This window comes from Rousettus aegyptiacus, unplaced genomic scaffold (assembly GCF_014176215.1).
Source record: "Rousettus aegyptiacus isolate mRouAeg1 unplaced genomic scaffold, mRouAeg1.p scaffold_m13_p_10, whole genome shotgun sequence".
NCBI lineage: Eukaryota > Metazoa > Chordata > Mammalia > Chiroptera > Pteropodidae > Rousettus > Rousettus aegyptiacus.
In genome coordinates this window covers 7,159,458-7,185,223 of record NW_023416285.1, presented here as the reverse complement: position 1 = coordinate 7,185,223, position 25,766 = coordinate 7,159,458, and the positions used below count along the sequence as shown (strand labels likewise).

The following is a 25,766-nucleotide window of genomic DNA, read 5'->3' as shown; positions in this document are numbered from 1 at the left end:
CCAAACAATACAGTGAACCAAGTAACCAAAAATATTCTCCAAGAATAGCTTCTGCATGAACATTCGTACCAGTACTTATCTCTAATGACTCTCCATTTGCCTCTCCAAACGCACACTCACCTGTCTGGGTTGACTGGCCCGGCTTAGCTACCCAGGCCTGTAGCGTGTAACTCCTCAAGCTCCAGCCCCACGCCCCTCCGATCCCTCCTCGTCTGCCTGGCCTCTGTGCGTCCTGCCCCTTGGCCCAGGACGCCCGCCCAGCCCTGTTCCCCACTTCCTCCTACCCACCCGCCAGCAAGGCCGCTCAAACCCCGCCCATCGGTCTCCCCGTTAGTACAAACGGCATTTGGTGCTTAGCAAATACTTATTGGATTAAAACGGCCTTGGATTCCTGAGCCAGGATAATTTGCCACATTGACACTTAAGATATTTGTCAGCCTACAGTTCTACTTTTTCTTAGTGTGTATGTCATTCATCATACTGAGACGAAGAGGTTATCTAACCATCGCATTCAAGAAAAATACCAGAAGGGTGACGGAAAGTGCTACGAAAGAGAAGCCAACCCTGCTGAGAACGTAGCACCGCCAACCACAGAATTCACGCATATCCGATTCTACGTGATGTCCGCTCGAGGCCTCTGCAGACATTTCTCACCTGGAACACCTTTTCCATGATTTCTCGGTCGTACGCGGGGACCTGCTTATAATTTCGGAATTCTGGCACCTCTTGGCTTCTAAGACGAAGAAGCCTGAATCGTTTGGACCGATTTAATTCCTCCTCTGAAACGAAGTTAAACTCCTGTTGCAACTGTTCTAGTCGAAAGAAATCGGGCACGTAGGATTCGCCGCTGGTCGCGACCTAGAAAGGAAAAGAAAATACGGAACTCTAAACGACAGGCAGATGTCATCCACAGAAACCCGGCGCTCAGCTTTTGGGGAGGGAAGCGTCACAGTTTTTGATGGGGAGACTTGTCCCAGATTTAATTTAAAGACAAAGTACATTATAATAGCAACAAGGCAGGTGCTAGCATATTTATTTAGTAGCTACAAAGAAGTAACAAATAATCATGTTTCCAAAGAAATAAAAATTATAAGGTTCATTTTTGGTATGCACGTTTCCCTAATAGGTATTATGAAAATATACAGACTGAAAAATGAGAGAGTTATATCAGTATATTGGGGGAATTTTAATTTTAATTTAATTAGGTGTTTACTGCAAATAAGATTACTTGGATGCATAGTATATATAATATCTATGTGTTTTAAATGTATTTAAACATAATTTATACCATAACCTTTTACTATATTTATGCGCATATGTAGATATGGGCCCCAGGGTCAGCTGATCAGCCTCACTAGCTCCGTGGCCAAGTCCTCCTAATTCTAACCAGCACCTCATGGCCTTGGTCAGTGAGAAAAATGAGCCAGAGATGGACCGGGCGCCAGCCTCCCCTGCCCCGTACACTGAGCCAGAGATGGACCGGGCGCCAGCCTCCCCTGCCCCGTACACTGAGCCAGAGATGGCCCGGGCGCCAGCCTCCCCTGCCCCGTACACTGGCACAGGAGAGAGCACTTCAGTCTCTGAGAGGCTGGGCAGGGGCGGGCTGTGCTCTGCCCAGGCGTTTGCTGGCCCCTCTGCAGGGTGTTCCGCCGGCTGTGACCTCCTCCTGGGCAGAGGGAAGCCAGGAGCTGCGATTCTCAGGGCTTTGTGTCAGGAAAGGTGACTCTGCTGTGACTCTCCTGGCTCACAGAGACCAGTGGGGAAGGTGATCCCTGCGCTATCCTCTATGGGAAGGCAAATCCCTACGAAGGAAAAATGGAGGCGCTATAGACTTGTTGGCTTAAAGACAATGGAAGTGTGATTTCAAAGCATTATGTGGACTACACTTTAAGTAATATGACCTGCTCTCTCTGGCATTTCTCTTATCTACACTGAAAGCATCGTGTTGGCAGGAGAGTTTATACATACAAAGTCAGACTTTTGCTTTGGGACTTCCCTTAGAAAGAGCAGGGGAGAAACGGAAATTTTCATCTGCGTTACAGTCACCCTTCTGATGAACTCGTACGAATAAACGCAATCGTGGAATGTGTTGCTCTGGTCACTTTCTGGATCGCCGACTTGTTTATGATGTTTTTGTGGGAATTATAATCTCGGGAGTGAACACATTTGTATTTGATACCAAGAGAAATCGTTTACTGACTAATGATCCATTTTATTTATAAAATTCACCAAACAAAGAATTTTGACTGTTATGATAGATACAAGCAACTTATCTCATAAATATTTAAATGGAAACCAAGTGATAATGAAATTAATCATCAAACGAGAAAACAAACAAAATCGGCATTTCTTAAAATTCCCCTCTCAGTCTGTCAGAGAGTGATGGAGAGGGTGCGGACTCTGAAATCGGAGGAACTTGGATCTGAGTCTTTCCCAGCTATATGACCTTGAGCGAGTACCTCTGTGTGTCTGAGCTCCATTTCCTCTCTGTAGCAGGGGCACAATAAAACCTCTCTTTAGGGTTTTTATGAGGTTCGAGGCAAGAGTAACAACAACAGCATACTTAGTGCACACCGATCGTGCGCCCAGCCCAGTGTTGATATGCCGCGGCTCCTTTATCAAAACCGCACTGTGAGGGCATCTCAGAGCTCAGACGCATGAGTGCCTGCCTTGACCACACAGCCGGGCAGGTGCAGAGCTGGAATGTAAGCTTTTCACTCACTCAGCACTCATGCTCTTAAGCACTACAGAACACAGAGTGAAAGAAAAAGGGACTATAGAACACAGAGGGCTGAGCCACGACCGTTACTATGACGCCGAGCCAAGACCCGGTGCGCGTGCGCAGTGCCGCCACGTTACCGAGATCAGCTGCATCAACGGGGCGTTGTTGGGGTCGTTGGGATCCAGCTTGGACTCCGCTGCCCACCTGGCCAACTTTTTCATGTCCATCAGTCCTGATGTGCCAATAGCTGAGATGGCATCTGCTCTTTTCAAAGCGCTGAAGAGAAAAGGTTCACTCCATGAGACAGGCTTTTTTTTTTTTTTTTTTTTTTTTTTACCACGGAGCAGCCTGGGTCAGGACCACGCAACCCCGGCGTGCGTTGTTTAAGGGAGCTGTTACTCTCCCTGAGAGAAAATCTGATGATTAGGCAATTCTTCTGCCACTTTTCTTTACAATTGCTATTAAATATGTTATAAGGACAGTAAAAGAGTATAAATGGAGGGAGAACATAGTTGCAAACCACATGCCTGTTAAGGGGTTGATATCTGAAATATGCAGGAAACTCATATAACTCCATAGCAAAAAAAACCCCATAAAAATAAAAAAAAATAATTAAAAAATGGCAAAGGAACGAAGCAGCCATTTTTCCAAAGAAGACATGCAAATGGCCAACAGATACATGAAAAAGTGCTCAACACACCTAACTATCAGGGACATGCAAATCTAAACCATGATGCCATATCGCCTCACAGGATGTGAGGATGTGGAGACAGGCACCCTTCCACACTGTCAGGGCAGCCGCTGGGGGGAACAGTACTTAGGTTCCCCAAACAATTAAAAGTAGAACTATCGCATGATCCAGCAATGTGGGCATACGTTTGAAGGAAATGAAATCGCCACCCTGAGCTGGTATCGGCAGCCCCGTGCTCACTGTAGCATGATTCACAACAGCCAGGGCACGGAAACGACCTACGTGCCTGCTGACAGGTGAATGAATAAGGAAGCCGAGGTGTACTCATGAAAGGAACGCCGCTCAGCCACAGAGGAAATCCTGTTTGTGACAACAGCGTGCGAGAAACTCGCGGGCATTATGCTAAGTGAAATAAGTCCAACAGGAAGGCAAACACTGTGCGATCTCACTTACAAGTGGAATCTCAAAAGATTAAAGTTATAGAAAGAGAAGCCAGGTTGGTGGCTGCCAGAGGCAGGGGGTGGGGGACATGGGTGCAGGTGGTCAAGGGCACAAACTTCCGGCAACGAGACCAGTAAGTCCTGGGGACGAGATGGACAGCATGGTGACTGTAGTTAGCAACACCATGTTGTATATGTGAAAGTTGCTAAGAGAATAAATCTTAAAAGTCCTCATCACAAGGAAAAAGACTATAACCGTGTGTCGTGACGAATATCAACTAGGCTTATTGTGGTGATCGTTTGACGATGTATACATACGTCAAATCATTAGACGTTGTACGCTTTAAACTTATACGATGTCATTTGTCGGCTGCGTCTCAATAAAACTGGAAAAATAAAAGAAGTACAAATGGAAAGGATACAAATGTGACCCGTTCGGACAGCTGCCCAGTGCGCGGTGCACGTGAATGTCCCCGCGTCCCCGGGTCCAGGCCAGTGAGGAGCCGCTGCATCTGGTGCAGGACGCCCGAAGGGCTCAGTCAGGCCCTTGGGGAACCACTCGTGGCTGAGGCTCAAACGAGAGGAAATAAACATGCGACTAGCGTAAGCGTCAGCCTGGGCCGTGACCGCGCTCCGCGGAGGCCGGGGCCATCAGCTCAGTTGAGTTGGGGTGTTTTCGACAGAGCTGCATGTCTGATCACTCAGGCCGTATGTTACTACTGCCTTTCCTGATTGGAGCTTTAAACCCCAGGAAATTTCTCAAGCATAAAACTCAATGAAACGAATGCGAAACGCTCAGAGGCGCACACGAGCCCGCCGTGGCGATGGCGGTCAGTCTCCTGGCAGAGCTGCTGCCTGTACCCCAGGGACGGGGGGCTGTGTGGGGTGCAGAGGGCACCCGGGGCAGGAAGCGAGTCCGCTCTGTTCCTCCTCGTGCTGACAATGATACTCGGTGGCTTGGAAAGTGTCTCCTCGATGATCAGAATAAGTTTATCTTATAAACAAGGCAGCCGAGGCCCGAGATGGTAAAATGATAGACTTGAGACACATTTTTGAAGAATGACAGAGGTGTGGCCCACACCCAGGCCGCCGGAGAGGCATCGGCCTCAGAGAGCGGGCTTGCTGGATGGGGTCTCTTTCTCCTGTTCTGAGTAGAAACCTAAGCATCCAGGAATCAAGGAAGAAGACTGAGTACAGGCTCTTTCATGTATCCAGAAGGTTCTACACCAAACATCACTAGCAATGAACCTTCACTCAGAGCCAAACATCCACAATGAAGGGCCACATCCCCTATCTGTATGACAGGAAGAAGAGTCACCACAGAGTTTCTGCGAAGAGTCAATAAGAGGAGACGCTGTTCTCTGTAGCTCACACTGATAAAGACCAAATATGTTTGTTAGGCTATTCACATTTTAATTTTTATCTTAAGAACAATAAAAACTCCTGAAAATTCTGGCACAGGACAATAAAAAGAAAGAATGTGATTCGCATGCCGGGCACGGCTCGGCGGCGAATTCCAGCCACACGTTACCTCCTGAATCCGGTGCTCTGCTGCGACAATGGAGGGATTAAAGGTATCCCGTTTTCTCCGACCGCCCAGGCCACACTGTTGGACACCTTCCCCGAGGTCATCAGGATTAGTTGATTACTGCCGTCAGCTTCAAAGGAGAAGGGCACCCCTGGGGACACAGCAGACGAGACAGGGTGTTGTTCGGATGGGAAGCAAGCCCAGGCGGGCCTGGTGGGAAGGCAGACAGCGGACAACGTGAGGGAAGGATGAGGTGGCGGGGGTGGGACCCGTCACCCAGCATCACCGGACTCCGGGTGACGAGGCTCGGGGTCGTCGCGTGGCTCTGTCTCTGACCGCGAGTGTAGACATTACGATGAACGACTCCTTACGGTTAAGGGTCGTGGGACCATCTGTGTGCCTACTTAGTAGCTGTGTGACCACAGACAGGCCACCGCTCTGAGCCTTTGACTCCTAACGTCTGAAACAAGGAGAAGAATAGTATCTCCCTCAAGGGAGTATTGCAGAGCCATTCATTTATCCATTCACTCAGTAGGCGCTTATTTGAGCTCTGACTTTGTGCCAGGCACTGCCGTTGGCACTCAGGATAGCAGGGAAGAAACCAAACGGATACAAATCCCTGTTCTCACGGAGTTCGCATTCCAGTGGGAGAGACAGGCAGTAAGTAAGCCTGATAAGAGAAACACGTAGCTTGTTAGAGAGCGACGTGCGAGAGAGAGAGAGAGAGAGAGAGAGAGAGAGAGAAACATTCGTTAGGGAGGGTATACAGAAAAAGCGTGTTTTGGCGGGGTTGAACTAGACGCGGTGGCCGCGGAGGCTCCATGACCCGGGACTTTGGATAAAGGCCTGAAGAAAGTGAGGAAGCGAGACACGTAGAAATCCTGGAAGGAGCATTCGCGGCAGAGACAGCAGGGTGAGCGCCCTAAGACGGGAGGACGCCGAGGTGAGGAGCAGCGAGCCAGACGAGGTGATGCCTGCGAAGAGCTCGGACCACTCGGCAGAGCGAGCGAGCGCCAAGTGGGGCGGCAGCAGCAAGGCCTCGCTGACTTGGCCCCCACCGATGGGAAATTACTGATCAAGAAGTCTCTGGTTGGTGTGTGTAATTCACTAAAGGAAGAAGAGATTTTCAAGCGCTAACTATATCCACTTCATGACCTGGATTTCCAGTTAATAGCAACACAAACCAGCACCGCTATTATGCTGTAATAGCGTCTCTGTGTTTTTCAAAGACCTTCCCTACATCTCATCAACGTTCCATCTTGATCTTCAAAGTAACCTTCTAAGGCGCTGAAGGAGGGCGTATTAGATCCATCCTATGAGTGAAGGAGACGATATTCAAAGAGGTGACAAATATTAGGGTCACACAGCTTGTCGGTATCGGAGGTGCAAACAAAGCCTAGCTCTTCAAACTTTTACACTGGTAACTGGACCTGGGCCTCAAAGAATCCTTGCAGATAAATCTCCAGATACGACCTCACAATAATAAAATCACCTGACGCATAAGAAAACAACCCATCATGGCAGCAGAATCAGACCAATAAGCAGATAGGCATCAGAATGATCAAACAACAGAATATTAAAAACATTTTTAATATGTTTAAAAAGTAAACAAAGTAAAGAACGAATATAAAAAAAATGACTGAGTCTAAGAAGAGGAACAAAAAGTTGTCACAGCTGACCAGACTGATTGGAAATGAACTAAATAGACTATCTAGAAGTGAAAAGTATGTATCACTTTTCAGCCTTTGGGCTAAAATTAGGCGGAGAGGTGAAAAGTATAATGACTGAGATGAGCAACGCAAGGATGAGTTTCAGGGATTAGGCACAGCCAGAGAGTGGATTCATGACACAGGAGACAGATTTAAAAAATCACACAGAATATGGCAATGAAAGAAAAAGATACCAAGTATAAGAAACATAGGAGAAAGAGTAAATTTGCCCATCATATACCTAATTGTAAAAAGAGCTAAGAGAGAGGATGTTAATCAACGGTCTCCCATTAGCGTTATTTAAGTTATTTCAAACTTTTCAGCCTTAAAATAACACCATGGTGTAATTTTTTTTTATGCACAAAGTTTGTCCTCATGTTATTTTCTTAGGAAAGATGCCTAGAAGTAAAATTAAGGTGCCAAAGGCATTCTGAGAGTTAGATAGATTTACTGGCCATCAATAGTGACATCAAAAGTGACTTTGCAAAAAATTACCGTTATTTTTTTAATTTGAATTTCTGATAGCAGTTTTATAATTATCTGGTCGAGAAGTGGAGGGAAAAAAATGTGTTCAAATCCGACAGTGAAATTATGAGCCATCGAGGAGAGTTAGTTTTCCATACCACTTCCAACTCCCTCGTGGTCCAGTGTCACATGCTGGTCACTGCTAAACTCCACCTCTTCGATGGGAGCCCTTCCGCTGACAACGGTCGTTTCGGGGACAGGCAGAAACACTTCCGCCAGCAAGGTGGGACCGCTGTGTCCAACCGTCTCATACACCTGAAGTCGAGGAAGAGAAACAGCCCGGTAAAAACAGCAATAGTGTGTGCTCGCTCCCAGACACTTAGCCCACTTCTCTGCTCTGGTCAACTGTTCCGGCCCAGGGCGCCCACCTCCTAGTGGGAAGCCACATTCCAGCAAGTGTCGGCTTCCTTCGGAGTCTCAGAAAATCACTGTAAGACTTTGTTCGAATCAGGATCCAAATGTATTCCATACATTGCAATTGATCGATATGTCCCTCAAGCCTCTACTAATTTATGGGTGACCCCCCCCCCACTTTCTAAATACTTTTTACTTGTTTCTATATTTATATTGGTTCAGAACTCTAAGGGAAAAAGGAGGGCTATTTATTGCTTGTCCTGACCTCTCCTAAGAGCCCACAGTTTTATAACCTTACACAGCTTTAAAAACCACGTAGCAGACTGCCGCTCACTGCACAGTGGACCTCGGTTTGCCTGTTTGGAGTGAAGTTTCAGCCTGAGAACATGCTGCACTTTCTTTCCTTTTTTAAATTTTTTATTCTTTGCCACAATTTTAATTCATGGAGACACCCCATTCCATGAAGTTCACTCAAGGCTCTAGGGCTGTTATCTTGTCTAAGCTTCTACCGCATTCCTATGAAGAATGGTTTGCGATGAGGATTCAGCCTGATGACAGACCCAGCAATTCAGATGATGGATTTGAGGCTCATAGCGGGGAAAGTCACCCATCTGGTGAGTGGTGAAGCTGGGAACCGAATCCACAACTGTTTCACCCAAACACTCATATGCTTTTTGTTATGTCTTCCCCAGGGACCAGGGAGAATCAGAAAAGTGATTTAAAAAAATTAAGAATCCTTTTAAAGCCATCATCATGATTCATAAAATATGATTTGTTTGGACAAATTGGTGAGAAATATGACGAAAATAGAATTTCACATCTGAATAAAAAAAGAAAAAATGGAAGTGCTCTAAAAACAATGGCTGTAGTCAAGGTTTAAGGGATCACTTAGCACATGTCATTGTAGTCAAAAGACCACTGACTGGATAAAGAAGATGTGGTACAAATATAATGGAATATTACTCAGCCATAAGAAAAGATGAAAAACGGCCATTTGCGACCGCGTGGATGGATCTTGAGACAGCCATGCTAAGCGACACAAGTCAGACTGAAAAAGTTGAGAATCATACGATTTCACTCATCTGTGGGATATAGAACTGAAAGCGACAAACGAACAAGACGAACAAAAACTCGTAGACACAGACAACAGTTTTGTGGTTCCGGAGGGAAAGGGGGGTGTAGGAAAGGGTAAAGGGAGCCAAATGTGTGGTGACAGAAGGTGATTTGACTTTGGGTGGCGGACATGCAATGCAAGATACAGATGATACATTATTCAGTTGTATACTTGAAGCCTATATAATTTTATTAACCAATGTCACCACAACACATTTAATGAAAAGAAAAAAAATGTTAGAAGACCACTGAGCTCCTCCTGTCTCAGACCGCTCGGTTTCCCAGCTCTCCCAAGGGGGAGTTGTCTGGGCGAGTCGGGGGTGCATTACTCACTTCACTGCAGGTGCAGCCGCACCGTCTACCAAACCCACCAGGTGCCACCGCTGTACCCTGAGGTCTCCCTAGAGGAACAGTTATCTCTTCTACTGAAATTCCTTGTTTATGCATCATCTGTCCCACTGGGTGGTGAGATTCCTGAGGGTAGGGATCTTGCTTGATTTCCCTTTGAATGCGCAGGACCTGCGCCTGTGAACTAAAGCATTTAGAAAGGGGCATGTTACCTCTTAATAAACTACAAGAAGGTAAATCTGAGAATGGTATTGTTCTCTTCTCTGGCCAGCTGGTAGACCTGGGTGTAGTGTGGTTCTCAGATTTTTTCACCTGTCTTATTTTACCCCAGATCTGACTGTCAGCTCTTCCCACAGTCTGCAGAGGGCAGTGTGAACAGGACAGGGAAGCCTTGTGGTCCAGACAATCTGGGTCTTAATCCTGCCACTTATGAGCTGTGTGAGGTTGGGTATGACATTACTCCCTTTTTGCTCTCATTGTAAAATGAGGATGTTACCCAAAGCTGAACAGGAAGGCAGTGGTGAAGCTTAGTTGAGATGGAGAAAATGTCTCTTTCTTTTATTAGGAGCTCAAGAAATGTTGATCCTTTTTCCTCTGGGCAGTTGACAGTAAACATGTCTGTACTATTTTGTACAATACTTTGCAGTTTAAACATGATTACATTTACCAAATATCTTGTTAAATCTTCTTGGTCAATTGATTGTAATAAACTTTGTGAAATAAGAATTTTTTTAAATTTAAACTGAACTTATTTAATTTAAATAAAAGGCTTATAATATAAGATCTGTCTTTTCAGAACACCCTAATTTTTTTTTTTTTTATAAAAAGATATTAAGCTGCTGAGGACTTACAGCAAATGTATGGCATATCTCATATTTGTAATTAAATCTGTATTTCTGGATACCCGAAGAACAAACTACATTAAAGCTTAAAAGCTTTTTAAAAAATCAGGACCTAATAAAATCCTGTTATTACCTCAACTTCAGGGAATAGAGAGCATACTAAAATACCATTTATGGTGGTAAGATACTTCGGAAGGTGATACAAATGCAGTAATTAGGATTGCATTAAACCTTTCCTGACCTTGCATCCCTCTTAACTTCTGCAACTAGAGAATATCAAAACACTCCAACGTCCAAAGCAGTTAAATGAGGGTGTGAAACATGTTTAAAAGTAAGAACCAGTCCAAACGTTTTTCTTCGGATACCTTACATCTCCTTTCATAATAGAAGAATCCATTGTTTGTTTGCTCAGCTGTGGAAGGCCGAGTGTTCTCATTATGTGCCTCCAGCAGCTGTGCAAAAACATCCTTATTAGACTCTAACGATCCATCAAATGTCCTACTGCAGGACCGCAGAGCTGCTTCTGACCTTCTGCTTTGGTTTTGATGCCTTTGTGTGCTCCGCGCTGGTCATGATGACCCACGAGTCATGATTCTCTGATTTTCAAACACTTGGCTTTGGATATGGCGCTGGCGGCTGCTGTTTCTCCTCGGCTGCCGTTCCCCTGTCTGTTAGCCGTCTCTTAGCCGATGAACCCATCGCCCCTCAGTGCTGGACCAAACCTTTCCTGCTCTTGGGCCGCAGACCCCCTTCCTGCACTGGGAACCCCCTCGGAGCCCCGCCTTCCACCACGTCCCGTGTCATTACTTCATTACTCCCGGACTCAAAGGACCTTCTTCTCCGGTCTTGATCCCACCCCTCCGGGATCCTGTTGGGTCTGGGCCCTCCCTCTCCCACCCGCTCCCCCCACCCCTTTCCTTTTTCCTTTCCGAGTCTTCAATCTTTCCTGCACCGGGTGCTCTTCTCTCTGCTGACCTTGAATCAACCACACCCTTAAAGTAAACCACGATGGATCCTCTTTCAAAGTCCTGGCCTGTTTCCCTCCGCCCCTTCCCCGCCCTGGTATCTTCATCTTCTCTGCCCTCACCCCAGGGACCCAGTCCCCAGTCCTCATGCCACTCCCCGCTGCAGTCTAATTGCCACGTCAGGGAACACACCCGGTTTGTCTTCCTGTGTCCCGCAGTGCCTCGCACAACACATATGCTCAGGAGAACACTTGCTGGGTTGAGTGTACAAACGACGGGCAGGTGCATCAAAACGAGGCGGACAAGAGAACGGGTTCTGGGGTCTCGGCTCCGCCTCGGCCACTTTCGGGCTGTGTGACCTCAGGCCACTTGCTTATCCCCCCCATCCTGTAGTATAATGGGGGGCTGATCGCACAGATGATTCAACGAGCCCATACACAAGAAACGGGGCACGGTGTACCGTAATTGTTCAATAACTCATACTAAATGTTGTTGAATAGCAACGCAACGCGATACGCAGTGATGCTAAGATTGTTTTTTAAGATTTCTCACGCAGTAACTCGTCTTCAGAGTGCAGAGATATGTTTAATTTTGGAATTTTCTCTTCTTTACCATTAATATCCAACTAATATGATAAAGTGAGCGTGAGATTTAGAGTCAGACAGACCAGGGTTCGAATTCTGCTCTGCCATTCGACTTGCTTTGTGTTATTAAGTTACTCGGTATCTCGGAAGCTCAGTTTCCCCATCTCGAAAATTGGGAGAATAATAGTAGCAGTGATTTTCTTCAAGATAACACGAGGTGGCATACGTAAAGAGTGTGGTCCCGCGCAGACACTTGGTAAATGCTGTTTACTGGAGATTTTCCCCATTTTCGCGGGTGCCTGTGCAGTCTAAGCCCTCATCGTTACATCGAGATGACCACACCTGCCGCCGCCTTGCCCCGCGGCACCCATTCTCCCCAGTGCGGCCACTACCCTTCGACCTGCGCTCGGCCACCTGTGTCCTCTGCTCTGTACACTGCGGGGTTCCTGGCACCTACTCCCTTTGGCTTCTGGGGTCAGTCGGCCCGCAACACTCTGACTCACTGCTGTCTAATTCTGTGAGTAGGTATGTAAGACGCGTGTTAAAAATATCTCTTTTGTCCTAATGTCTACGAAGGACCGACAACAGCCACAAAAGTGAACTGGCCGAGACTTAACAGGATTCTTTTTTTTTCAGTCCAACAGTGCAATTCTGGAGCTGAGCCAGCGAAATCAGGAGAGGCCCTGGGAAAGGAAACTCAAATAAGAGCCAACTCCACCAAGAGGGAAGTTTCCCAATCTCAGACCACGTGCCAGGGATACGAAAAAGCTCAACGGGATTGATTCATAAGAAAAAATAATAAGGCTAAGACGTGTGACCGCCACCCAGCCGTATGGCGCACCCTGGTTGGTTTGGGGGAGTCAAGGAGATGAACGTGGGGTGATGACATCATAGACGCACGTGAGAACGAAATGAAGGGAATCATCACACAGCTCTTTTATTTCCAAATCACATTTCATCGTGCGTGTGAGAAAGGCAAAGCATTTATTTTGGGAAGGCCTCAGAAGGTGAGGTTTCAAGACCTTTCCAGAAGGAATCTGCCCCCTACCTTCCAATCTCACCCTTCCCTTGGGGCCACTTCGATTCTCTTTTTTTAACTCTTTTAAGTCAAACTATCCTCAGGTCCTGCCACTTCCTCCTTTCAAGGCTGCAGGGTCGCTCTGATTAACCTCTTCCACGCACTTCCGCTTCAGGGCCTGATCCCGTTCCCTCGCTCCTGGCTCTGCGCGCCAGCCCCCCGGATTTACCTTCTGCTCTGTAGAACCCCCTTGGCACTCTTATCCCCAGCCTGGCTGGGAAGCACTGAGCCTCACGGTTCAAAACATGCACAGAATCAGACATTACAGGCTCCACCGTCCCCTTCCAGGGCCCTGCACATCTGCACACTGCCGAGTGTTCTGCTCTTGGAGATCCTTCTCTCTTATCTCCCACCTGGGTCTGAAGCTCCTGGAGACGGGCTGTGTGCAAACCCCCCCCCCCTTTTTACTCAGGGCTTCCCCTTCTCCCCAACACGCCTGGGTCAGTATTAGACACTCAGTTGGCTCTTCGCAAGCAAACAGCGAATGTTCCCGCCTTGGCTGTTGATTCGTCAGTTGATGTATAGTTCTGAGAACCTTGGAACTTTTCCTGAAATACATTAGGCTCCAAAGTTAAGAATTCGATAGTACTGGCATAAGCAGATGCATTTACAATGGTTTTTCTTACCCTGCCAAAGTTGCCAGTAATTCCTGAACCTCCTCTAATTCAAAATTTGCAATTACATGGAAAAATTTCAAATGGCAGAGTACTATTCCTAGAGAATTGAAATACAATATCCCCTAAGTTAATTCAATCTGTAACCGCTACTCAATTGTAAAAAATTATGTCATGAGCCATTATGATCTGGGATTTGATCTGTAACCGAATCTCTGCACATAGCTTAAGAATTTAACTGACTCCTTTCATTTGTAATTTTTAAAAGATTACATGATTCACCCCTTAGGGTAGGGCCAAGCTAATTGCCTATGAGTGTATTCATGGTATTATAAAGTTTTGCTTGTTTATTTAAAAATTTATATTTTCAAGTGTAACTCTTTTCACATTACTTTGAAACATTATTTTGATTGTAACATCCACAGCAAGCTAATACTCAAGACAGTACATGGGAGAGAGTGTAGGACGCTTCATTTCTATTTTAGAAAATATGTGAAATAAGATATTGGTGCACTCTTGGAAGGTGGACGATGTCTTTCCTTCCACAGTAATTCAGAGCATTTAAAACTGCCCAGAGCACCTGCCCAGGGGGGCTGAGCTCCCACCGGAGAGCAGAGGCGTGGCTGGGTCCTTTAGGGGGGAGGCCTTCTCTCCTGTCTTCTATCCTCCTCACAGCGGGGTGTCTCCTTCCGGAGCTCCCTGTCCTGCCTACATGTGGCTTATTGTCTGCTCTCTCTCTCTCTCCTCGCTCTACCTTCCTCTCTGGCCTTCTTCACATCGGCTTTTCCTCTGCAGGGAGCAATGGGGAGGGCACATTAAAGAGGACTCTCCAAGGAGGGAGCCAACTGAATAACCAAGACCTTTGCTGTGCTGCGGGTGCAGAATGGGAGAGACCTACGCAGGGGCGGGGCCCCCAGCAAACGCTCATTATCCGGGGCAGGCGCAGCAAAGCGGCAAGCTGGCTTCTGCCGTCTATGTGTATTTACTTTCCTCGCCAAGTTTTGGTTGTTTATTTAAAAATTTATATTTTCAAGTTTAACTCATGTAGACAATTTTCCATGTGAGGTATAAGTCTTACTTTAAACTGTAGTTTAAGCACACGTGTTTGGAGCCAGGGAGGCAGGGTCCACGTGGGAAGCGGTGAAGACGGATGTCTTCAGAGTCAGCAGAGTGCACCCCTCCACCCAGGGGCACTGGCATTTTAAATGTCCCAAAGCTCCTCGGCACCCACACGGCAGGGCACTGCCCCCAGGCTCTCGCTGCAGGGTGCCCTGGCCAAGAAAGGCCACTCTCAATCAGGTGTACAGAACATGAGATTTCCTGGTTTCAACATATCTGGACATAGGATTGTGTCTTTTGATTCATAGTGCGTCAGAGTTTAAGTAGCTCGGACAGCGGTGAATCTGACAGGCGGCCCAGCTCCCCTCCCCCGGGGCAGGGTCACGTGACTCCCCGCTCGCCTTCAGGCACCGTCACCCCGTTTCACCCCCTGTATCCACACAGAGTTGTAAACCCAGAGGCACAAGTCGAACTTGCAGAGATCACTTTATCGCAGATCACATTCAGAGAGGGAATTCTCAGGCCGAAGGAAAACCCAGTTTTCCTCCAAACCTCGCGTTAACCCCCTTTCTAACACCATCCTTCGCTTAAACAAAATGTCCTCACCGTTCTACTTTTTCAAGTTCCAGAATACAGAGACATTTTCTTACAACTCAGATGGGGTTTCGGGAATTATAGGGGTGCTGGACTACGCCAAGTTCTAAAATTTCAAGGAAAACATTTGTCACTGGTGTGGGCATCACTGCTGTTACCAGCCCAGTGAAGGGATCTGGCTGGAGTCCTGGTCCCCGGCGCTTTGTAAGTGAGGACCCCTGTGTGCCCTCCCCACCGCCAGGTCTCAAGTGAAAACTTGCCGTGGTCATGGCAAAGTCCAGTTCCCAGACGGTTGACCTTGGGCGTCCCGCGCTGACCCCCTCGGGGTCCCCACCCATTTCTCGGCACCTCTGCGTCATCCCAAGCACGCCCACCACGCTTCCTTCCCACCGTCAGGAGAAAGCCCTACTGTGTCGTCTCGAACTTCCTCTACCAGCGTCAGAAGGCTTTCAACTGCCGAGGTCCAGGCCACATTCAAAATGTCAAACAACACTCGTGGCCAAGAGCTAACCAATCAGAAGAGACATTAGCCACACATGGGAACAGGGTCCTGGGCCTTGGCCTTGTTCAGACAAGGCTTTACTTGGTCCACTGTGGGAAGGCCCAGGGTCTTGGAAGTGGGGTGTAGGTAGCCAGGGTAGCATTCTGGGGATCGGGGTCAGCAGCTATTTGCCATTCTGTAGAGAATATTTAAAGATTTTAATAATTATACAGCGGCAATGGTACCGCCGGACTTAATGGCAGTCTACAGGCAGTGGCTGTCTAGAGCACTGTGTTAGGAGGATTCTGAAGTTATATTCAGGCTCAGTGGGGAAAAAAAGGATATGATCAAGTAGTCATTTATGGTAAGGATGGGGATTGGGGGCGAAAACTTTCTGCTCAAGTGGTGGATGAGGATTAGAGATTGTGTGTGGGTAGCGACCGAAGGCATGTGTGTCACGTGCTTGCACATGACAGGCCCCTTCGTATCACAAAAGAGAATCCTGTTAGCGTCGTAAGGGAGGAGTCACCATAAAAGCAGCAAATCTAATTCTCTGGTGGGTTGAATAGTGTCCTCTAAAGGCTGCCATCTACCTGGACCCATAGAATGCAAGCTAACTAACATCTTTGCAGATGTGATTAGTTAAGGATCAAGATAAGCCCGTAGTAGATTAGGGTGTGGGTGAAGTACAAGGAGAGTGTCTCTGCGAGAGCTGAAGGTGAGGGTGTCCTTGAAAGAGCCAAAAGGGACTCACAGAGACACAGAGGAGGTCACACGGGATGAGGATGGAGGCAGAGACTGGAGCGATGCTACGGAAAACCAAGGAGTTCCGAGAGCCACCAGAAGCTGGAAGAGGCCGGAAGAATTCTCTAGAGCTTTTGGAGGGAGCGCGGCCCTGCTGGCACCTGGGTTTCAGACTTCCGGCCTCCAGAACTGTGAGAGAGTGAATGTTTTAAGCCACCGAGTTTGTGTTGCTCAGTGATGGCAGCCCCGGGAAACTAAAGCAGACCCAAATAAACATATCGCTGATGGCGGGATTTAGGCGAGTGGGAGATTTGTTTTGGGGGAGGGATCCTAGCACCTGTAACCACCCCCCAAGCCCCACTGTAACCACCTGTGATTATGGCATCATTGACTTCTCTGGTACATTATGCTAGGGGCCTGGTAGAAGCCGATACTGAGGTACTCCTGTGATGAATGAGCCAGAGGTCCCCGCTTCCTTCCACCCTCCCTCGGCCCCATCCCTTCTCGAGGCACACCCTTGAGCCCTGAGGCCAGTTAATCTGTCAGCATTTTCAGACGACAGTGCAGGTGTCAGATCTCCTTCTGCTCAGACCATACAAAGAGGTACGACCTCCTTTTCCCCTTGAGACTCCGCCAGGACACTCGCATAGCCCATGGATGATCTCAAACCACCTCGCACCTGCGATGCCAAAATGCCCTTTGGGACGGTGACGATAATGAAAATGCATACCTGCAGTGTTAAACTCTCTGGCCAGTTGACTATTTGCAAGTTGAAAATCTGTCCAAAGTGAACCCGGAAGTCTGCCCCGAGTGGCCGACTGTTGGTCCTGGACACCTCCTTTTCATTGAAGATCACCTTTAAATACACTGAGCGCCTCTTGACATCTTCTCTTCGCAAGACCTCTGCCCTGCAAAGTGAGCCCATAGGCAGGTGGGATTGGTATTAACTGACTACAGATAATGGCAGCGTTTGGTAAATGGTCACTGACCAGAACAAGATACAACGCAGGCGACAATGACAGTCACCTTAGCCCTCATTGAACCAAAACAACTCTAGGACTTTCAGAGCGTGATATAATAAAATATTGTGATATGGAATAAGGGGCACTGAAGAGGTCTCAGGAGATTTAAGGACTGTGGTCCAGGTATGGCTGTCCTACGATCTCCTTAATTTTTTCCAAACAAGGCTTACATCTATATCTCAAAGTTTTAAGTAAACAGAAATATATTACTTGTTAAATGGAGTAAATTCAAACCATAAGGGATAGTAGTGATTTATATATTTGGGTGAGACATTTTATCCTAAAAAATATAATAGCATATTGTGGCAGTAAGGTCAGGTTTGCTTCTCCAAGATCCAAGCTGTTTCTTAACACTTTTAGAGAGTAAGTGACTGCTCACCGGATGTAGGAGATTGAGAAAATTTTTATTTATTTTTATTTTTTAATTTTAAAGGTCATTTGGACCCCAAAGAAAGTATTCTGGCAAGCATATCATTCTTATTCAGAAAGTACAAATGAAAAATCTAAACCTCCAAGAGTGGCCTTTAATTTGGTTGTGGAACTTTGCAGATGTCCACCCCAAATGCCAGTTATTGGTTAAGTCAATAGCAACTGAAACTTGTCAAGGAAAGGGAGAGGTTAGAGCATAAAAAATTTCAAAACACACTCTGAGTTTCTTGGGTGTTGGTTTTTCCCTTAATACTACAATGATATATACACGAATAACACTTATCATTTTAACTATTTTTAAGTGTGAATTCAGTGGCATTAAGCACATTCACGATGCTGTGTAACCATCACCGGTATCCTCCAGAAGGTGTCCATCATCTCAAATAGAAATTCCATACCCACGAAACTGGGTGGTAATTTCCACTTTTTATGTATCTTTCATTAAGGCTCATCTCAGACATGAAATTGCTCAAATGACTTGAACATTTTTGTTCTACAAAGGACATTTAACACCAGATCTCAAGAAATATCCAAAACATCCAAAGACTCAGAGTTGTTTTAAAGCTTATTCCCGATAACCTCATGCTACAAACAGCCCTAAAACATCCCTTCTTTTGTATGACCCCCCCCCCCTTACCTGATGACCTAATGAAGTGGGTCGATTATGATCACTGGCTTGGGGTAATTTGGGTTATTGTCCCAAGTCCCAGTGAAAACTCAGAAATGTAAGATGGAGTTGTGTATTCTCGGTCCAAGTGGGACTCACCGTAAAAGACGGTCAAATCAAGCCCCAATTTTCACTTCAAAAAACATGCCGTGTACTGCTCTGGGAGAGTTAAGAGTCGGTCCTGAGAGGGCTCATCACAGGGGAAACATTTTCTTTCTTTTCTTTTTATGGTATCTTTATGAGATGACGGATGTTAGCTGTATCTATTGTGGTGATCACCTCACGGTATACGTAAATCAAACCATCACGCTGTTCTCCTTAATTTATACAGTGACATGTCAATTACGTGTCAACAGAAATGGAAAAAAACATGCTGCGCAATCATATTTTCAATGTTCATCATGAAATATGGTATGCTATTTGCAGTTTGAAACTAGCTAATTTAGTGTCGGGGGTAGTTCATTTATGTGCGAACCCTATGAAGTTGAGAGGATACACAAAAAATGCCTAAGAAGCTCCTTAAAAATAACTTATTAATACATAAACAAGAGTTTGAAATGAAGGAGTTTGTAAGAAGTCTGATAATGGTATCCTAGTCAAAAACCTCTGAGGGTGACTGACTTGCTTGAATTCTCACTTTCTATGGTAGAATATTAACGATTCCAGTCTAAGTTATTCCTTGTGCTCATGGCAGGTCTCTGTTTACTAGAGAATTAAGCCTGGACTGATGTTATCAATTATTTTAATAGATTCCCTTTGCTAGATTATGGTTTGCTATAACATGCATCACAAACACCTGGAAACCTTGTGAAAACACAGTTTTCTGGGCCTTGACCCAGAGTTTCTGATTCAGTGAGTCTCAGGTAGGACCTGAGAATTCCCTTTTCTAACAAGTTCTCCAGTGATGCTGATGCTGCCGGTCCTTGGGCTACACTTTGAGAACCATCTCTGTAAGGTGTAGGAAAAAGTAAGTAAAATTTTTAAAATTATTATTTAATTAAACATTTTTTAAATGTTTAATAATAATTTTAAAAAGGATGAATGTATACATGTGTGTTTATGAATTTACCGTATGTACAGATTTATATACACAAAGTGAAGCTTTGGATTGTTTCTCTCTTAGGTGTCACATGCGAATGACTAGAAACGTATTTCTATCCAATCTGGAGGGTAGGCTTCAGACAGCCCGACTTCAGTACCCATAATACCTAGTGAAGGGCGCCTCCTACAGGCAGCCTCATGCGGGAGGCTCCTGGCCGGGGGTGGGGCGGGAATGCATTAGGTAGGTGAACCGTATGAAATCACCAAAACATGGACGGATTTCTGCAATTTCACATGGTTCAACCTGATATATACTCACAGAGAGTCAATGACTCTCCTGATCATACCGTGTCGAGATGTATATTCCACACGGCGGGCGAGTGTGTGTGCGCATGCGCACATGCCACACGCCAACCTCGTTTACGGTCCAAGGGTCCACTCACCTGGGACACTGGTCGCTGGGCGTCACGCTGCCCGCCAGGCTCAGCTCCGGGACCAGCGTGGGCTCCCCGGGCCTCCTGCCCTGGGCTGCTCTCTCCCGCACCTGCTGCTCGGTCACCGCCGGGTCGATGGGCTCCGGGGGCACCGGCTTCACAGGCTCCTCCCGGGGATACGGCTCTTCCATCTCCTCCTCCAGATGCTCTTCCGCTGCTGGTTTCTTTTTCTTCTTCCTGGCCTTCTGTTGGGCAAGAAGGAGACCTGATGTGAAACAGGCGCTTCGGAATTTCATATAAGAGCATCGTTTGCAGAATCAGAAACACCTGGGTGCAGACCCAGCTCCACCTCAACCAGCTGTATGCGCTCAGGCAGGTCGCTAAGCCCCCTGACCTCTCCCCGCCTCAGTTTTCTCATCTACAAAATGGAGACAATCATAGGAAACACCTTCCAGGCCTATTGAAATGGGCTAATGCCTGCAAAGCACTTATCACGGTGCCTGACCCCTCGAAAGGGCTTCAAAAATCTTAGCTAATCGTGCGATCATTAATATCAGTTCTAAAGGGTCAAGGACACATCTTAAAGTAAAGGCTGTGAGCACAGCTGGCATTGCAGGTCACCCTGATCTATTACTTATTGCCCTTAGACTCAGTTTTGCAGGGTCATGTGTACAAGTCACATGGTTTTCTGAGGGAGACCCGGAAGCATCAACACCCTACATTCAGTGGGATAATGCGTTGTCAATGTTTGACACATACGTGAGCGATTGCTATGTTATCGCTTGTTGGTTCACTCAAATGGCCACAGACTGATAACGAGAGAACTATCTATGGCAAAAGCCGCTCTGGTATCAGCTAGCTCGGTGGTCTTTTCAACAAGTGTGTTAGCTATTTCAGTCACTCTTTCTTTTGTCCCCTAGCGAGGGGGCAGGGAGGGAGACAGAGGAGGGGCAGAAGGGGACCCCAGTCGGCTTGCTCAGTTTCCCTCCTCGCATCTCAAGGAGTACCCTCCCAGGAGGCCCCCCTCCCCACGGTCAGCCCTGTTCAAGGTCGGGCGATTGTGTACACACCTGGGCCTTCTTCCAGGCTCTCCACTGCTGATACGCCGCTCGGTACAACTCCATCTCCCGTTCGTGCTCTTCTGAGTGTTCTTCCAACAATTCGCGGATTTCGGCTTGAATTTCTGCTTCATACGCTTCCTTTTCTGCTTTCTGGTCCACTTTTTCTCTTTAATATAATCGACGGTACCTTGGTTATTTCTTGAAATTAAGCAGTAGAGTAATACGAACGGCAAAGGCCTGGATCAGGCTCGCTTTGTGGCAGGCCTCTTCTCAAAGCTGCCCATGTTCGCGCACAGCCCCGTGAGGCAGTCTGTGATCGCCCGCGTTCTATACACCAGGAGACTGAGGCACAGAGAGGTTAAGGGACTTGCCCAGGAAGCCACAGTTGGTGAGTGGAGGGGCTGAAATGAGCCCAGTCGACTTAGCATTGAGCAACAAAGTCGTTTCCTGTGCTTATCTCCTGACAAGGTCAGACCAGGTCAATGCCGGTCTGGCCTCTTAAGGCGCTTTGTCCCTTTTAGATAAACTTGGTCAAGCGCCTAGAGCTGACAGATGTTTGCTGTGCACACAGTGTGGCCTGCTGGTTTAGCAATTAACAGTCCTTCGAGGCGCAGACCCTTACAGATGTACAGGATTCTGCCAAAGAAATCACCTTGGCAAGTACAGTGGCACCTGCCATTTATAAACATTGGGGAAATTTGGCTCAAAAAATTTAGTTCCATTACTGATATATAGAGAACCATTTGCATTTCTCCCTGTTATTGATAATTTATTTGTAAATAAATTATTTATAAATAAACTGGTTAGAATATGGATACTTTTTCGGGAAAAAAATTATGGTGTATCACACGGTGGCTAGATGAACCAAGGAGGTGAAAAAAAGTCGCTCAAAAAGAATTTAAGGGTGTTAAGTATCACCCTTAAATTAATTAGCCCAAGAGAGGCTTAATTAGCCCAAGAGAGGTTTGCAACCTAGAGGAGACCTTAATGGTATATTTACTATAAAGTTTGGTTTATCCTCAACCTGAGGAAAGAAGGAAGGAGAAAACAATCTGGTAAATATTTCTGTTCTGCTTCCGGCTGGGAGGAGTAGCCTGGGAGATGGAATTTAGAAACCGAAGCCCTGGGATTTCTGGGAGATACCCAGGGTTTCTGTGCGAGAGACTACGTGAACTTGTCTTTTATTAACTAATGTTAACTGAGCAGATTCTAAGTGGCAGGTGCTCTGTCAGGGACCAGAAGTCCAATGGTGACAAGGTCCCAGCCCTCATAGAGCACAGTCTTGTAACTGTGCAGAACAAGACTGTATAATGTATAATGTTTCTCAGTCTGATGATGAGTACATCCCCCATCCCCACCCCCAACCCCAATCACAATTTGCAGCTATCTTTGGCCAAAACGTGGCTGTTTTCAAAGTGTCAGATAATTGCCCACACTGGTCGCTTTTCATGTAGGTGTACGGGCACAACGCTGATGCAGAAGAAACTTTCAGGAAGGGACCAAAACCAGCAGAGGCACTCTTGAATTAATGCACAGAGCACAGCTTTGCTGTGATAACTGCGAGCTCGCTCAGGTACCACCGTCTGGTGAATTAGGCTTAATTAGCATAAATGCTGTCAAAGCACTTTCTCCACAGCACACCCAGATCACATGGATTAGAGATGAATGTGAAAGATAAAGCCATGAAGACCATAGAGGACAGTACAGGTAGGCTGTGCACATGATTCAAGGGGTGGCAGGGAGGTAGAGGATTTCTTAAGCAGATACAAAAAGCACCAATCCTAAAAGACTAACATAGTCTACCTCTTTAAAATTAAGAACTTCTATTGGCCAAAAAGCAGCACTATGACAGTAAAAGGACAAGTTCAGAGTGGAGAGTATATCTACAGCATGCATCATCCACAGGGTCTTGTGAATAGGATATACGCTGAACTACAAATTACGCAAAAGATAAAAAACAATCCAGTTCAAAAACTGACAAAAGCCTTGACCAGACACATCATAAAAGAAGGAATCAAGATGGCCAATCTATACAGGAGAAATATAAATTAGAAAATCCCATCAGTTTGGCACGTCTGTGTTTGACGGCACCAGGCGATGGAGTCATGTGGGTGATGTGGACCTGTGGGACCACTGGCGAAAGTCTAAATCAGCTCAGCCGCCGGGGGAAACATGTTTGGAATCAGCATGTAAATATTTGGAGAAGCAGATCCCCTAAGACTCGACATTTTCACTTCCAGGTTTCTTTCTAAAAGACATGTACACAAGTGCTCTCTATAACAGTTGAAAAATGGAATTGACTCAAACGTCCGTCAGCAGCAAAACAGACAAATTTTGTAATAGCCATATAATGAATTATAAAGCAAAAATAATAATAATAATAAACTACAGCTCTGTGCCACAAAGTAGATGAACCTCACATAGTTTTAGAAAAGAAGAAAGTGTGTGTTCATTGAAGAATACACATACTATTCTTTCATTTGCGGAAAAGTAAAAAGCGAGCGATATTAAACTATATGTTCTTAGGGGTTACACATAGGTGGCAAACCTATAAATAAAACCAAGGGAACACCGATCATAAAAGTCCAGAAAATGGTTATGTCTGAAACGGAGAGGGCTGCCAGATACCAGTGATTTCTATTTCTCGACCTGGGACGTGGTTGCCTGGTTACTCATTTGCAAGCATTTTTTTTTTTTTTTAATAAATATTTTTAAAACGGCATCTATGTTTCATACAGTTTTCGAAAAAAGCCTACCTTCTCAAAACCAGTTTCAAGGGTGTATTTGTGAACCTCTGGAACTCTCGAAGGGACTTCATTTCTTTCCAGACTTTTACGATGGTCTTAAGCAACATTCGATCTTTCTCTTGTTCAGCATCACGCAGTTTTCTTGTTTCCCTACAAGATAATATACATGGATTTACATTAAAAAGTTATTTAGGTGTGTTCGCAAATTAAAAAAAAAAACTAATAATTCTATAGTGATTGTACATTTAATTTAACAGCTACGATATTTCTTAAGTACTAGAAAACCAAAAACATGAATGTAAATTTGAAGACAATAAGATGCCGACCTGTTTTGAGAGGTTATTTGATTTTGTTTCCTCTAGCTGAATCTGACTTCAATTAAATTAAATCACCTTTTAAAATTTTTATTAATTCTATTCACCCTTAAATAATAGCCACCCTCGAAGCTATAAAAATAAGGGGCCCAGTAAATGCTGTTCTCATGCATTAAATTATTGTAAATATAGGGAAGTTTGTTGCTATCCCAGTTTACAACAGTTATAATAGTGTCTGTGCTAACACAAATCACAGGTTATACCTTTAGGAGACAGAGTGATGTTTCTGCATGCCCTGGTAGGTTTTCAGAGCTAACTAGATTAACAATCTTTTTAGCTTGATGTGAAGAGGCATCCCTGGAAAATGCTTGCATTTTTAGTTCCATTATTTCAAGTGTTCAGCACATACTTAATGCCTTACCTTAAGCCCTCTCTATGAATGACAGCCAAATCCAGAACCCAAACGAACTGTGTTCATCGGTATGGGTTTACTTCTCGTTTCTAATTTTTTAAATGATGCTGTGGAATCCTCGCACACGCCTCCAGGTGCGAGCGTCTCCTTAGAGTACGCACACCTGAAGTCGAAGTGCTGGGTCCCTAGCTGCCAGGCATTACAGCGCTGTGCTTGTCTGTGGCCAGGCTGCCCCCTAAAGTGGTGGCAATGTTCGTTTATACCAGCAGTGTGTGAGTTACAGCATCTCACACCTTCCGTCCTTCACAGTGGACTTCCAAGTTGGTGTTAATGTGGCAGATACATCTCATCATTTCATGTGGCTAAATTTCACATGTATTCAGTACATTCGGAAAAAAAAAAAAAAAAAAACTCTACAAGTATACATCAAACAGGAAAACAAAAGAAGTTACGATTACAAACTTACCGAATTTCAGATTTATACTCTTTGATGGCTTTTGGGGTTATATCAACAGATTTATGAGTTTTTGCTGGATCGAGGCCTGTCTGAACAGCATTTCTTAGAGCTTGGAGCTGACAAAGATATGGATACAAGTTTTGAGTTAGATACTCAACTTCCTACTACGAGTTACATGCCTGGACCCACCCACTTCTCTAGGGCAAAAGATACCAGCAAACTGTGCATAGATGTTCAAGCATCTAGCCATGTCCAGGCTTTCACCAAAATGACCTTTGACAGACAGCTACTTCTATTCTTAAAAAAAAAAAAAAAAAAATGGAGCAAAGGGAATGGTAAAGAACAGTGTATTTTCATCCTTGTTTTGTGGTCTTGATAATCAAGCAGCTGATGAGAAATGTTTTTATGTGTATGTCTCAGAAACAAGTTTTCTCTCAAGGCGAGAAGTGGATTTTTCTGGGTCCTGGACATGCATGACATTCTCGTAATGTGAAGAGATCATAAAATTATAGGCTCATAAAGAGAGAAGTCGTGGATGTATCTCTTATCTGGGCAGTAAGTTTTAAAGTTAGGGCATAAGATTACAATTGCCTATAGTCAAAATTACCTGTGAAAATCCCACAGGCTAGTTATTACACTGGAAATAAATCCCAAACAAATAGCCGTTTCTTTCAGTATCAGTTGAAACAACTGACTTGTGTTTAGGGACCATGTTACAGGAAATTACATATAAAAATGGGATGTCTCCAAGGACAGAGAGATTCTCAAGCCATGAATGGTCTCAGCCTCTG

At 45.6% G+C, this 25,766-nt stretch overlaps 1 protein-coding gene across 4 annotated transcripts in view; it reads right to left on the bottom strand.

The window, feature by feature from the left end:
* The window catches only part of CC2D2A (coiled-coil and C2 domain containing 2A), a 93,985-nt gene that overhangs the window by 32,402 nt on the left and 35,817 nt on the right, over nt 1-25,766 (bottom strand). For all 4 annotated transcript variants that reach the window (XM_016138412.2, XM_036227523.1, XM_036227525.1 and 1 more), the window contains 9 exons: nt 24,985-25,091; nt 23,802-23,942; nt 21,055-21,211; nt 19,994-20,229; nt 17,122-17,299; nt 7,714-7,870; nt 5,385-5,532; nt 2,860-2,998; nt 655-858 (listed from right to left, as the gene is read on the bottom strand). In XM_016138412.2, coding sequence (XP_015993898.2) covers nt 655-858; nt 2,860-2,998; nt 5,385-5,532; nt 7,714-7,870; nt 17,122-17,299; nt 19,994-20,229; nt 21,055-21,211; nt 23,802-23,942; nt 24,985-25,091 — 1,467 coding nt within the window. The remainder of the gene's footprint in view (nt 1-654; nt 859-2,859; nt 2,999-5,384; nt 5,533-7,713; nt 7,871-17,121; nt 17,300-19,993; nt 20,230-21,054; nt 21,212-23,801; nt 23,943-24,984; nt 25,092-25,766) is intronic.